Genomic DNA, 14,951 nt, shown 5'->3' with positions numbered 1-14,951 from the left:
AAGGACACTTCGACATGTAGCCCGGAGCAGGGATCAAACCACTGACCCTGTGGTCTGTGGACGACTGCCTTACCAACGGAGCTACAGCGGCTAGGTTGAAACATTAAGTAAGGAATTTTTGTGAAAAATGTTTTATGATAATAAACACGGTGTAATGCAGTTATGCTGAACAAAATGAATAAAGCCACATAATTGGTGACCATATTTACTTTTTTAATAGAAAAAGGAGTTACACAATTATTATAAAAGCATGTATTACAATGAGGATAAACACTGAATGTAGTAAAATAAAACAGTGACATGAGTAATTATCACACTAACGAGAAGTGAATAAAAGACAAAGCATCAAAAAACAACCGTCAAACACCTTTGAAATAATTATACATAACAAAACTGCATGGCAGCTTCAGACACCGCAGTGTATGAAAAGTAAAGCACAACATGACTGCTATTGCGTAGGACGCTGAGGAACGTTAGCCATTCCCTACAGAGTATGAACACCAGTCATCACAGTTCATATTCATAGGTATATACAGAATACAATCTGATGACTAAGAAGTATATACACACAACCTATGAATTTAATCATAGGCCTAGTACCTCTTACATCATGATTACAATATAAACAAGAACACACAAGTGTCATAATGCTGTCTTAATAAGCAGATCTGCAAAGTATCAAAAAAACTAATCGTATGTCTTTTTGATGATTTGTGAAAAATATACAAGAATCACCACAGTCACTGAATATTTACATGGCGGTAGAATTTAAAAACATAATATGATAATAATAATAATAATAACACTACAGGTACATGGCTTTCTGTTACAGTAATAGACCAGTTTAGGTTTCGCTCTTTAATGATCCCCAACTTTTTCTTGAATTGCAGATGCAAATGAAATCTTGAGAGAAAGCAAACTGTATGGCACATGAAGGTGGTGTATGATTAACACTTGTAGACTGTAATCAAAATAACTTAATCACAAATGCACAGATTTTGCCATTAAGGCATTCTTCTAATCGTTAATGCACTCATCTTTCTTTTCCTCTGTAGTAGAATCTATTAGAGCTCAGTCAATATTTTCTTTTTTAGCACTAGCCTCACAAAACTAAGTGATTTCAAGGTTTCAGATCAGCAGTGGCCAGTGAAGCAGCTAATACTGGTGGAAAACCGGGGCATGTTTTTACAGTACAACTGAAACAATTTTCTTCATACAACATGCAGACTTTCATTTCTTTGCAACACCCAGTGATTAACATCCAAACCAAACTGAGAACAAAGACCTTAGTGCTTAGGCACAACTTTCCTTATTTACATCTTGCAGTGTCTTTTACATTGGACCAGTTTATCTGACAAATGTAGCAGTGATTTAATGACCATCTGAAAAATATGACATGGTCTTGTAGTACTTCCCAAATATACGAGTTTGCAAAGAGTGTCTAATGCCTACATACAAGGATATGGCTGCACATAAAACTTTATAAAAGCTACAGTTATTAGGCGTTCTTTGGAGAAGCTCTTTCAAATTAGCATTAAAATGTTAACCTTTTGAATGCAGTTCTGAACTGGGAAGCCGTGTCTTTACAACCATCGTCACATCACAGGAAGAAAGAGGGACAGTGTCAAAGGAGCAAAACAATTTACAGATACCAGTTGTGTTGAATGTTACACTGATATACCACTGTAAAGGGACATGCACATGTCCTTTTCTTGGACTGTTCTGGTAATATGTAAATTAAATTGTAAAACAATGACCTTAAAAATAAAACAAACATTTCGTCACTTTTTAATGCCCCCCACCAATTCATACATCATTAAATGGCACGGCACCTCTTTGATCATCTCCTTGATGTTAATAAGCAACAACAGCAGAAGTTCTGGACTTTTCTGTCTCAGTGTCAAATCCCTCTGGCACTCAAGCATAACTGGTTTAACTAATGGGTGGATGGAGATTGCGTATTAGAATGAAACATTATACAAGCAGACAAAATAAATAAATACAAAAAGCTAACAACGTGCGCTAATGGATAAACGTACAGATCTACTGGTTTATCAAGCTTCTGACACAGCACAGCATCTGTGCATCACTGACTGTAGTCTAATACAGCAGATTGTTCATGTTTCATCACCCAAAGCAGTCAAACTGCATTGCACTTAAATACATAATCCATATCCCATGCCTTTATTGCCGACAAACATAATGTTCAGTGATATCTCGATTTTTTATTATTTTAAAAAATATAACTGCCTCAATATTTTAATCTGTTTTTCAGTCAGCATCTTCCCGTTGTAATACTAGTCATTTCCATATAGATGTACACTTGATAAATTCATGTTAAGACTCTAACAGTGCACCCCTTCACCTCATATTTCTGCCCCATCACTTTGCTCAGTCTCATTTTTAAGATTTGGCACTTTGGAACCACCTCAGAGGCTCCTGTGTCAGCAACATTGGCTGCTCTTGCTCCCTGTATGGAAGCCCGGGGCTTTGGGTGATTGAGTACCACTACAGGTTGGTTTGGGCTTGGACTTTTCACTGGCTGGTCCACCCTAAGTGGCATCAGATCAATAATTGTACAATCACTTAGACTTTCCATAGGTACCTGAGTCTTATATTTAGATATTCTAAGTTTGAGTCCTTTTATGCTTTTCTTCCACACACCTACTTGTACCCTTTTTAAGGAGACTGTGGGGAATTTCGACATGTCCTGCTCACTTTTTGACATTTGCTGTACAGGGTCTTGAGCCGCAGATGGCTCAACTAGGGGCTCTTTCGGAGGAGATTCCAGATCTTTTAAAGACAATGAAGCAACACAGTGACTACTTGTATTGTTGTTTGTTGAAGTTGTGCTATTTTTTTCCTCCTTGACATGGGTGTGGTTGTGATTAAGTGCAGGAGGGTGCTGGATACCCTTGTCATTCACCTCTTCTTTTATACTGTCACTGGTCTGCTCTGTCAAGGGGTTGCTAGTAAAGGATCTACTTTTTGTGTCCACCTGAGCACAGGATCCTGATGCTGGCTCCTCTTTCATTTGCCCTGTGTTGTTTATTATACTTATGTGATCGCGAGTTGCACCGCAAGAACTGCTATTTTTATCCATCACTATGCCACGCAGGGCCATTACCAGTGGCTGAATGGAGCCTTGGACCTCCTCCGATTGTTGACTTAATGAAAACACAGAGGAAATAACTGGAAAACCCTCAGGTTCTGGCATATCTCCTTCTCCTGCTTTTTCATTGGGTCGGACTTCCTGGCACGAGGCTGAGATCTTAGAACTTGTGTTCCTAGAAAGTGCAAGAGCTTTGACCAACGGGGGCTCATTAAGAGTCCCGTGTTTTAGGAAAGATGGATTAGAAGCAGCATTATCCTTACACAAGGAAACTGTTGGGAGCTTTACTTGAGCATCTGCAGCTAACAGGACACTCAGGGAAGGAGAAACAGATTTTAGACTTTTCTGGTTCAGGCCCACTGCCTCTTTAATTATTTTAGGAACAGTGCTGTTCCTGGGGCGGAGCTGCCCAGGCTCCAACTTCACAGGTACAGTCACATCTCGGGAGATGATTTTTGTGTCACTTGCCCTCCTTGGGGGGATGCTCTTGGAGTGGTCTGCCATTGAGTTTTTTCTCTCATCCACTGCTCTCTGAGAAACAATTGTTCCCATATTATCTGGATGCAAGCTGCTAGTCAACCTGTTGACAACCCTAGTGGAGAGAACCGTCGGAGCACTTATATTAAGATTTCCAGGTTCTCTTGATAAAATTCTGATCCCAGCATTTCCCTCTTTGACGGTGTTGAGAATGATTTTGGGAAGCTTATTTGGAATACTACAATCCAAGTTGATTATTTCTGGTGATGATCTTTTCAATCCAGTCTTTTCTTTGTTCACCTGATTTGGGAGATTTTTAGGAATGGTAACAGCTGCAGGACGCTCCACATTCACGGTCTTTGTTTCACACTCTCTCCTGTTAACTGTGCACATCCCCGTGCTCACAGAAGTCACTGTGTTTAAATGATGTAACGTGGACGATAATGGCTTTGCCAGTGCCGTGTTCTGCGAGCCTGTGGTCCTGGTATCTTTTATCACAGACTCGTTTTCTTGTTGGGTGACGAGCCTTAGCTTTAGCTCCTTTGTGCCATTAACAGTTTTAACCTCAACAAGTTCAACCAAGCAGCCAGCGGGGATTGTTACTTCCTCTGGGAGAGAAACTGTGAGAGCCCTGTTGTGCTGAATGAGTCCATTCAAAGGTGACAAACATTCTGCATTTCCATTATTGGCATTAGATACATTTGTGTCCAGGGTTTTTCCTCTCTGTTCCACTTTACCCAGTCTGACTACAGGTGCACTTGGGGCGGGCACTGTTACACGAACAGCTGGTCGAGGTGGGGATGGATCAGCAGTGCGCCCACTCATTAAGGCATTAAACACAGGGACATTTGGATTTTTTGTCATGCCTGACTTGGCAGATCCTTGGCTAATTTCCTTGCTATGCAAACGATCAATGTGCTTGACAAGGCACAACCTCCTCATATAGCCCTGTCCACAGTAAGGACATTTGAATGGATACTTTGCAGTGTGTTGTTTCAGGTGTACATTTAACTCGTCTTCACTAGATGAGACACTGTTGCAATAAAAACAATAAAACTTTGTCCCTGACTTCTCGGTGGTAGGTTTCTTGGATGCTGAGGTGTCCGGAGATGCAAATCCACTTTTCTCACAATACATTACATTTGAAGTGTTTAAAACCCGGTCCAGTGTCGGATAGGGAGGTCCACCGTTCACAGATGACGGCATACTTTGATAGCCCACAGGTTTCATGTTGAGCAGTGAGGTCTTCTGGTCATCTGGCAGCAGGGTCACACAAATTCAAAGGCTGCAGTTACACAGTGGAGTATCCGTCCATCTCCACCCGGTGAAACAGTTGACTGACTAAAAAGGACTCTTCCCCCTGCGAAAATGCAGGATAGACATAAGTTAGTGTCTGATCAAAGTGCTGACATTAAGGCCCATAGAGGCCCCTCCCCCCTAATACACAGCTCATGCAGCATTTTTATGCGCCTGTCGCCGTTATTTCTCCATCTCACAGATTGTAGACTTACTAAAACACACATGACGGTTAACTACATGTAATGCTGTCATCCTTGTTTACATTGTCTGCTGATGTCTTCCTCTGAATACAAAGTGAAGGCCCTTACGTTACCTGACCACAACACGGGGGTCGTAGAGAAGACGGCCCATAATACCACTGTTTATATTTGCAACACTGGGTCAAACCCTACACACATACCTGATTGGAGTGTTGTCCTGCAGGGTTTAATCCGCTGTATATGTTTTAGGTAAATGCATGTAAAACATCCTTTTTCTTTTGAACGGGGAATTAACGTTTGTCAACACGACCAACCGAGCCGCTTTTACATTAGCTTCACGCTAGCTGCAGCCAGCGCAAAGAGTTCCGGAAGATAGAACAACGTGCCTTCAAAATAAAGGTGAAGAATAAAAATAAGCTAATCCAGTAAACCGTATTGTCCGTATCTATTGGTAATATATTCCTAAATATTAATGTCAAATTAATTTAGGTGTTTCCATCTTAAACATCAAGGGACATGATGGACGCTGCAACAAGATTCAATCATTTTGAAAGTTATGAACGGAAAGTTGTATTTTTATTTTGCTTGTCTGGACAGATGGCGAACGAGCCACTGTTTAGGTGTTATTCTCGAAGAAATGCAACGCAAACATCGTATATTTGCGGTTTAGTTTACGGTGGACTTTTAAGAAAATCTGGAACTAGACAAATGTGCTTTGTTTAAGTAATCTCAGGTCAATGTCGGCTGTGTCCCAAAGAAGACTCTGGAGATTTTTTATATGCATCAAATTTGTCCAGATTTCAAATACAGTTGTCCCCCCCCCCCCTTTTATTTTTTAATTTTACAGGTGATGTGGAATGCAGATGTTCATAGCAAAGCTTCTCCGTCTGCCTTTTGTTCCTCCACTTTCAGCCTACTTCTCTATCTTTGTGGACAACACTGTTCTGTCAAGGAGGTTGTTAAAGATAAGCCTTTACAAGGAGTGGCTGCCCGAACTATTAGGAAACATTTGTAGGACAGGGTTGGGTAGTTCATGAGTTCTGCCTGTGTGGATTTACGTAAAGGTGTATCCAATGGGATTCGTACGTTTGGACTGAGTGTGTGTTTATAATACAAAAAATAGTATATTACAGGAAGTGGAAAACAAATAACTAAAACATATACACAGTAATAGTACACTGTGTTTACTGTATATACATGTATCTAATCCAGTTTAACAACATAGCCATCCAAGAAACATCTCCCATGTTGCAGCAGTGCAAACATTACAAAGTAAAATAGGATTTCATAGTTTTTATTTTATCAAAGGATTAAAGGATGGGTTTACAGTTTTTCAGGTAAGCAACAGACAGGTGCGCTTATGAACACTGAAAGAGGTGTTATTAGTTTTAATCCTTCAGGGGAGATGAGGATATTTTTTGTAACTGAGCTCTAACACACAGCTGGAGACTTGAGAACCGATGGCTTGTCCGTTGTAATTATTGGAGAAGGCTGAGAATTCTGTTTAGGAAACCTGTGAAATTTTCATTCGCATGTATGAACAGATTCAGATATGTGTCAAGCTGCTGTATCTATTTTCAGCCAAAAACCAAACAGTGAATCATGGCTGATGGAGGCTTGTTTGCTGACAAATCAAAAAGTGCCTCCTTGATGAATCTGTACTTTGGTGCAATTAACAAAATATTTGTTCAGGTGTTACAAACATATCTACGTTTTTAATTCCTACTTTACACCTTGAGACTAGACTTTAAAGACGGAAATCACGTTATGGTTTCGTGGGACATCTTCCACAAACAGCGTGTTACATTTCACCTCGTCGTTCCAGTTTAGGCAGCAAATGGCCCACGTCGCACGTGATTTGGAGGCAGACAGGTTGTTCCATCCCACCAAACGGGGGCTCCATTGCTGAGAGTCCGCACAGTGACACAGGAAGTGCTTTAAAGTGTTTGTATTTGATGCAATTGTAGTCAAACCCGCAAGCTTTCACTGGCTGAGAGTGAGAGATGAACGCTGTGGATGCCTCTGCTTCAAATGCCCTAAAACAACGGAAAACATGCTGTTTGTAAGAATGTGCAGACTGCTGCCTACTGTGTCACTGTCCCGGGCTTTACCGAGGTGATGCCAGGCTAAACTGAAGAATAGTCGCTTTTTAAATATTGCCGTGATGCTTCATTAGCAGCACTTAGGGTCATTTTAAAATCTTCATCCCTTGGTGCTTCAATGCTTTAAATTTTGTTTTTAATTTCACCTTATTGTTGAAGATTCCGCTTTGATTTGCACCTGTTATTGTAATGTCATCCTGTAGCTCATGTGAGAATCACCATGACTATTGTGAAAACTGTTTCTGGGATTTACACACCATTGTTGCAATTCATAATGACACAGCAGTCGCTTTCATTTGACCCTCCCATTCCCGACACGCCTACAAACTTCCTGGTTATGGCAAAATTAATCCGAATAACCCCGACACAACTTCTCATCATCAGAAATCTACTTTTCTCCTCTTGTCACAGACACGCACTTATCCGCCGCAGCATGGCGACGGAGACAACCCGCTTCGACTTCCTGGTGATCGGCGGCGGATCTGGAGGTTTGGCCGGAGCTCGTAGGGCGGCAGAGCTCGGAGCATCCACTGCCGTGATCGAGAGTCACAAACTCGGAGGTACCTGCGTGAGTAAAAAAACAAACAAACAACCCCCCCCCCCCCCACTGCTATCCATCTTCAGATTGCGCATTGTCGCCCCTGCAGCGTTCACACACATGTTGATTGCCAGGTTCACTGCGAAGCCTCCGGAGACCTTTTGTGAATTTGTGTGTACAACTAACATTGTGGGATTGTTGGAAGTTTGACGAGGACCACAAAGTCCTCATATAGCCAGGACCCAAGCTGACATCCACAGTATGCGACACAGACATTAAGTCTTGACATGTAAATTAAGTTGAAATGGTTAGTCCAGATATGCAGTCGCCAATGTCTTCAATTGGGAAGAAATTGACATATTTGAAATGCTGTTCAAATTTTGTTTGTGCAACATGAGGAGGATGATCCATAGATTTCACATCTGCACAATATTTGGAATGCATTGGTTATAGGTGTTTATATATTTGTGTCCACCCATTACAGTACATCTAGTAATATATACATTCAGCACATCTGCTTTTCAGATGTGGAAACTGATGACTGACACGGATAAGATGAGTTATTCCTTCAGATTTGTGTTACATTCACTGCCTTGTATTTTTTATTATTACTATTGCTTCTGTCTTCATATTTCATTTTTCAGCAGACTGTTGAATCATGATTACATTTAGTTTGTTTTACATCTTTGCATATTTTAACATACTGTGACACATGTTGGTTAATTAATATTTATCAACCAATATTATTAATGATATTGCAATATTAATTTTAGCCATATTTCCCCTTGGAGGTTAGATCAGCAAATTATTTCCTTAAACTATTTTTGCAAAGGCATTTTGTTGCTGTTGTTTTGTTTTGTATTCTGCTTGTATTTGCAGTGTGTATATGTGCATCCCCCAGCTCCAGCATCTGTTTTGTAACATATTTAAAACATTAAATGTACTTTGATGCTTTTGAATCAACCTCAAACTAGACAAATGTGCTTTGTTTCAATATTTTCAGGTCAATGTCGGCTGTGTCCCAAAGAAGGTACATAATATGAAATTTTTTTTCATATGCATCAAATTTGACCAGATGTCAAATACAGTCGTTTTCCTTTTTTTTTTTTTTTTTTTTTTTTACAGGTGATGTGGAATGCAGCTGTTCATGCCGAGTATCTCCATGATCACAGTGACTATGGCTTTGATGTTGGAAATGTGCATTTCAGATGGGAGTAAGTTATAGTATCTGTTGGTGTCTTTTTTTTTCTTCACTTTTTTGTGCAACTCTTTTGAAACCTGTCTTGGTGGTTCCTGGAACAGAGTGGTATCCATTTCATCGCACTTCTCCCTCTGCCTTTTGTTGCTCCACTTTCAGCCTACTTCTCTATCTTTGTGGACAACACTGTTCTGTCAAGGAGGTTGTCAAAGATAAACCTTTGCAAGGAGTGGCTGCCTGAACCATTAGGAAACATTTGTAGTACAGGTTTGGGTAGTTAATTGAGTTCTGCCTGTGTGGATTTACGTAAAGGTGTATCCAACGGGCTTCGTACGTTTGGACTGAGTGTGTGTTTATAATACAAAAAAATAGTATATTACAGGCAGTGGAAAACAAATTACTAAAACATATATACAGTAATAGTACACTGTGTTTACTGTATATACATGTATCTAATCCAGTTTAACAGCATAGCCATCCAAGAAATGTGACCCGTCTCCCATGTTGCAGTAGTGCAAACACTACAATGTAAAATAGGATTTTATAGTTTTTATAAAGTGAAAATTACAATGAAGTGGCATCAAAATGTTGTTTTTCGTCTTTCTAACCTCATCCTACTCTAATATATAGAATAAATGTAGTGTTGCTGTTAAAGGATGGGTTTACAGTTTTTCAGGTAGGCAACAGACAGGTGCGCCTATGAACACTGAAAGAGGTGTTATTAGTTTTAATCCCTCAGGGGAGATGAGGATATTTTTTGTAACTGAGCTCTAACACACAGTTGGAGACTTGTGAACCGAGGGCTTGTCCGTTGTAATTATTGGAGAAGGCTGAGAATTCTGATTAGGAAACCCGTAAAATTCTCATTCACATGTATGAACAGATTCAGACATATGTCAAGCTGCTGTATCTATTTTCAATCAAAAACCAAACAGTGAATCATGGCTGATGGAGGCTTGTTTGCTGACAAATCTAAACTGCCTCCTTGATGAATCTGTACTTTGGTGCAATTAACAAAATATTTGTTCAGGTGTTACAAACATATCTACGTTTTTAATTCCTACTTTACACCTTGAGATGTGTCTTTGTTGCATGTAACTGTGGTCATAGTTGAGGGTCAAGCCTTGAGTAAATATAGATTTTTGAAACTCTTATCTGACTTGTGTTTGTGTTTTCAGAAGCCTTAAAGCCAAAAGGGATGCTTACGTTAGTCACCTAAACCGCATTTATCGCAACAATCTTGACAAGGTAATTTAAGTTATGCATGTGTTTCTTTTTGTATATTTCCTTCAGGCCAACATCATGACCACAAAATCAGAATTGATTTAACACTTCTAATTTGAAAATTTCAAAAGTGGAACTGCAAGTGCTGGTGACATTTGCTGGCAAAATATGGCATCTACTCTCTCACAGGCTAAAGTCCAAAATATTCAAGGCCGTGCCAGGTTTACTAATGACCCTGAGCCTACTGTGGAGGTCAATGGAAGAAAGTACACAGCACCTCACATCCTCATTGCCACTGGAGGGCAGCCTTATGTTTTGAGTGATGCTGAAGTTCCAGGTAAGACAAACTTTCCTTATACTTGGAAACTGCAATCCACTTTGTGTTCAGCACTGTTCCTCCTGAGCAGATTTTTCATTTAATGCATTCATCAAATGAGACTTTTATAAAATTACAGTGTACTGTGTTTATTGATAATTTCAGGGGCAAGTCTTGGCATTACCAGTGATGGCTTTTTTGAACTTGAAACCCTGCCAAAGTAAGGTTATCATATAATCGCTGTAGTGGTCATTGGATACCATTAGGAAAATTAATGTGTGTAATTAAAGGGTTGTTTTCCCAAAAGGCGCAGTGTGATTGTGGGTGCCGGTTATATTGCTGTGGAGATGGCAGGCATCCTTTCCACCCTGGGGTCCAAAACATCCCTCATTATTCGACAGACAGGGGTAAGATACGCACACATAGAGTTGCAGCTCACACTGAATGTTGGCTGATTGTTTTCTACAGCCATACAGTAACGGAAATAAATGTGCTGCTCCCCTTTGCTCTGCAGGTTTTGAGGAACTTTGACAGCTTCATAAGCACAAACTGCACCAAAGAAATCCAAAACTCTGGTGTAGATTTGTGGAAGAACTCTCAGGTGAAGTCAGTGAGAAAAACGGACAGAGGCCTGGAGGTGACACTTGTGACCAAAGACCCAGAAAAGAAAAATGAGGAGGAGAAGATCGACATCATCCAAGAGGTGGACTGTCTTCTTTGGGCCATCGGCAGGCAGCCAAACACCTCTGGGCTGAACATTGGAGAGACGGTAACAGGGTTTCAGTCATGAAACATTTTCGTATGTTTACTGTAAACTGGACACTCAGCTGAGCAGAGGTCAAATCTCAGCTCAGTGGAAAAAAACATGCAGGTCTTCTTACACAGACAAAATAATTTAAAACTGCAACACATCCACTAATAAATCATGTGCAGACAGAGACTATGGCTTATAGCCTATCACTGTCTGCAAAAGGAATTAATTAGTTTAAATCCTGGCTGCTCCATTGTCCTCATAGATTATAACAGGTCTGCAGATCATTTTAGTCTCTCTTTCTTTCTTAAACACACATTTATTATTCTTGGGTTTTTTTGTTTTTTTTTTGTCTTTTACACAAGACTGTGTACAAGAACATTCAGTAAAGAAAGTAATTCTGTAAAGAAAGGTTTATTTATTCGACATGATTGTATCAATGAGCCCAAAATAAACCAGTCATTTGATCCTCTTAAATTAGAGCTGGGGAATAATCTGGTAACAAGTCTAGATAGCTGTCGGATAAAGGTCTTTGTTAGAGTTGAAGATGTGAACTCCATGTGAGCCTGTGGATATAATGGATTAAAGGCACAGTTAAAGCCTTCTCCCGTCTATTTGTGGCTCATCAATAAAGCTACACGGCTACAGAGGGAAGTGGCCAATCACGTTGTCTATAGAAAGATGGAGCCATTTTACAGACTAATTAATTGGACGTATTTTGACTTCTCTTTTATTATCTAATCTGTACCATGAAATAAAATGCAAGTTATATTAAAAAACATTTAAACCTTATCATTAAACCCTCACACTGGGGGGAGAAATGCTATAAAATTATATGTTGTTGACAATTTTTATATATATATATATATATATATATATGCTTATATTTGCTTATATTCATGCTCAGTTTGAGGAAGTTTCCAGTGACTTAGCTTTGTCGACACATAACCATGTTAAACACTATCACACGTTTCAGTGGTTGCCTCTGCTCTTTTTTGCTTAGTTGCTCACTTCCCATTTAGAGTTTTAGTTAGACTGGCAGCAGCTCATCAGCTTCGTGACTTTGTAAGGGGAAGAACAGAAATGGCTGCAGCACACAGTGTCTTTTCCTCATCATTGTTGTGCATCCCAAACCTCATGAACATAAGGTTAAAGGTTTATAAGGAAAAAAGACAAGCACTTCGGTGCTAAAATGTGATATTTGAGCTAATTTAAAATTACACTTTTCTCTCTGTGTTCAGGGTGTCGATACAGATGAAAGAGGCCATATTATTGTGGATGAGTTTCAGAACACCAGTCGTCCAGGAATCTATGCTGTCGGCGACGTTTGTGGCAAAGCTCTTCTTACACCTGGTAGGAAGTAGATTAAGTGAAATTATTTTACAAATGGAAAAACATTAGTGATGTTTAGGTAATATCTTGGTGATTCTGTGAGTTTGACTGCTTGGTCTTACATTTCTTGGTTAAAAAACTTCAATAGTATGTGTCACTGTATTTACAAAAATGTGCCAAAAATGTATTCTGAAATAGGTGGGGCTATGCTACTTTAAAATAGATCACTACTTTAAACACTGCTCGCTCCAGATATCTGCAGTGAAACTGCTTTAAAAAGCAGGTCTGAAGAAAACACTTTTATCAGTTGGCTCCTGTGTTCTGACTTCGGCAGACAGCGGGAAGATATTTTAATAAGTGTCAATATAACACATTCAAACATTTTAATGAGAGCAGGTCCACCAAAATAAACTGCTGGTTTTGTTTAACCCCCAAAACAACATTTAGACCGTTATTTGACTCTGAATATCACCTTTAAAGTCCACTAAAATTACATATTTATAGCTGCAAAAACCTATTTGGTAACCTGTATTTTATTACAACCCCTAAAGGTCAAAATCAAAATTTGTAATTTTTTTTTCAGCACTCTCTGGAGCAGCCCCCATATAGGGTAGTAATAACCAGTTTACAACAGCAAAGTCAGGTGGTATTACTTACTCTAGGCCTATATTGTTATTCAGAGCTGGACTCTATAATGTTATTTTGTATGTTGGGTCAGTTGCTATTGCTGCAGGCAGGAAGCTGGCACACAGGCTGTTTGAGGGCAAGAAGGATTCCAAGTTGGACTACTCCTGCATTCCGACAGTGGTGTTCAGCCACCCACCTATTGGCACAGTGGGCCTCACAGAAGGTGAGTAAACTTAAACAGATATTCAAGTGGGACGTGACTTTTGGACCAATTATGACATTTTACTATATTTGTAAGACACCCTGAAGTCAGCACATTATGGTCAATATGCTTACCATTGTTTTCTTGCTCATGTCACAGAGGAAGCCATTAAATCCAGAGGAAAGGAGAATGTGAAGATCTACAAGACTTCATTTACTCCAATGTATCACGCCATAACGAGCAGGAAGAGTCAGTGCATCATGAAGCTGGTGTGTGTGGGCAAGGAAGAGAAGGTAGGAGTTGTCTGTTCTCCACATAACATCTAGTTGGTGAAAGAAATTTACAGCATGTGTGTACAAATCACAAACAGTGCATTGACCATTATCACAACATCTTCTACCTCCAAAATTAATTTTGGGAAATGTAAGAAGTGAACTTATATAAGTGAACTTAAGTAGTTGATTCAGGTTTGGGGAAAGTGTTTACAGGAAAATGTAAGTGTACAACACTTAATTGCATAGCAGAAAATAACACTGGGGGCACTCACAGTAAAGGCCCATGGTGTCTTTGACTTCTGACACGAACAACTCGCCTGACTGTTAGATAATGATTTGTCTTTTTTCCCCAGGTGGTGGGCCTGCACATGCAGGGCCTAGGCTGCGATGAGATGCTTCAGGGCTTTGCTGTGGCCATCAAAATGGGTGCTACAAAGGCAGACTTTGACAAGACTGTTGCCATTCATCCCACCTCATCTGAGGAGTTTGTCACGATGCGCTAATGAAAACACAAACTCCCTCCTTTGCTGTCCTATAAAACCAGCAAGTTGTACAAGGACAGAGTCAGTACTCCATGTTGCTCTTGCATCAGCTTGATGACTTATTTTCTTAAACTATATACATACATGCTACCATTTTACTCATTTCAGTGACCTTATTTGTGCGCAGTGTTGATTCTTTATTTTTTCTTTTCAAATTTTTACCTAAATGGACCAAGACCAAGATATGGCCTTCTTAAACTGTACTGTAGGTCTTGATTTTTGATTGAAAATTCTGAATACCATTTTAACAATTGTGAAATGGAAGTGATGAATCTGCAGGTATTGTTGTCAAGTGACTGAATGGGAAGTCAAAAGACTTCTCCTACTGTATGTGTGTGGTTTGTCAGTTTTTTGTCAGATTAATTCTACAAACGCTGCTGCATAAGACGCCTATTCACTACCAAAGCAAGGTCATGACATATCAACGGCACTGTTGAAAAGATTCAATAAACCTGCAGGTTTTTTTCTTAAGTGTTAAGATGCTTTTCTCTTCATTGACTTTACTTTGTATGTTTGGAAGTTATGTAACACCTTTCCACTGGTACTATTTCCTGTCCGTCTTTACAGTTGTGACACATACCTGGCAATAAAGTTTTACATATTGTCAAAGGAAGTTGTATTAACACTCATACCTAAGGCGTAAGGAGGGGATAACAATGTGCATTTCAGACAACTCATGGCAGATTGTTGTGGATCTGGATTAGTGGCTTTATTTACATAGGTGAATGGTTAGAAAAATACTTATAACCAAAATAG

General features: G+C 39.6%; 2 protein-coding genes across 6 annotated transcripts; one reads left to right on the top strand and one right to left on the bottom strand.

Moving 5' to 3' along the window:
- Positions 1 to 198: 198 nt before the first annotated feature.
- On the bottom strand, positions 199 to 5,446 carry LOC137134187 (uncharacterized). The gene is made up of 2 exons (XM_067518758.1): positions 5,289 to 5,446; positions 199 to 4,949 (listed from the first exon to the last, which is right to left on the bottom strand). The coding sequence occupies exon 2, from the start codon at positions 4,817 to 4,819 to the stop codon at positions 2,333 to 2,335; it is 2,487 nt and encodes an 828-aa protein (XP_067374859.1). The 5' UTR covers positions 4,820 to 4,949; positions 5,289 to 5,446; the 3' UTR covers positions 199 to 2,332.
- A 944-nt stretch (positions 5,447 to 6,390) lies between these two features.
- gsr (glutathione reductase) lies at positions 6,391 to 14,673 on the top strand. Of its 5 annotated transcripts, none has more exons than XM_067519009.1 (13): positions 6,391 to 6,425; positions 7,602 to 7,758; positions 8,732 to 8,758; positions 8,854 to 8,942; positions 10,105 to 10,174; positions 10,340 to 10,487; positions 10,632 to 10,686; positions 10,774 to 10,873; positions 10,981 to 11,235; positions 12,459 to 12,570; positions 13,268 to 13,399; positions 13,538 to 13,671; positions 14,007 to 14,673. In XM_067519009.1, exons 1-13 carry the CDS (start codon positions 6,406 to 6,408, stop codon positions 14,154 to 14,156), a joined length of 1,449 nt encoding a protein of 482 aa, XP_067375110.1. In that variant the 5' UTR covers positions 6,391 to 6,405; the 3' UTR covers positions 14,157 to 14,673. The 5 variants fall into 5 exon arrangements, with proteins under 5 accessions (XP_067375110.1, XP_067375109.1, XP_067375108.1 ...); XM_067519008.1 differs by lacking the exon at positions 6,391 to 6,425 and adding an exon at positions 7,001 to 7,150; XM_067519007.1 differs by lacking the exon at positions 6,391 to 6,425 and adding an exon at positions 7,022 to 7,203.
- Positions 14,674 to 14,951: the final 278 nt, after the last annotated feature.

Source organism: Channa argus, chromosome 10 (genome assembly GCF_033026475.1).
Source record: "Channa argus isolate prfri chromosome 10, Channa argus male v1.0, whole genome shotgun sequence".
Taxonomy (NCBI): Eukaryota; Metazoa; Chordata; class Actinopteri; order Anabantiformes; family Channidae; genus Channa; species Channa argus.
This window is presented reverse-complemented; position numbering and strand designations above follow the sequence as displayed.

What these genes read in the sequence shown, in the direction of transcription:
- LOC137134187 (XM_067518758.1), bottom strand. Translation starts at nt 4,819, where the DNA reads ATGAAACCTGTGGGCTATCAAAGTATGCCGTCATCTGTGAACGGTGGA.
- gsr (XM_067519006.1), top strand. Translation starts at nt 7,411, where the DNA reads ATGACTATTGTGAAAACTGTTTCTGGGATTTACACACCATTGTTGCAA. An exon ending in ATCGCAACAATCTTGACAAG is followed by an intron (nt 10,175 to 10,339) that starts GTAATTTAAGTT and finishes ACTCTCTCACAG; the next exon opens with GCTAAAGTCCAAAATATTCA. An exon ending in GTGTGGGCAAGGAAGAGAAG is followed by an intron (nt 13,672 to 14,006) that starts GTAGGAGTTGTC and finishes TTTTTTCCCCAG; the next exon opens with GTGGTGGGCCTGCACATGCA.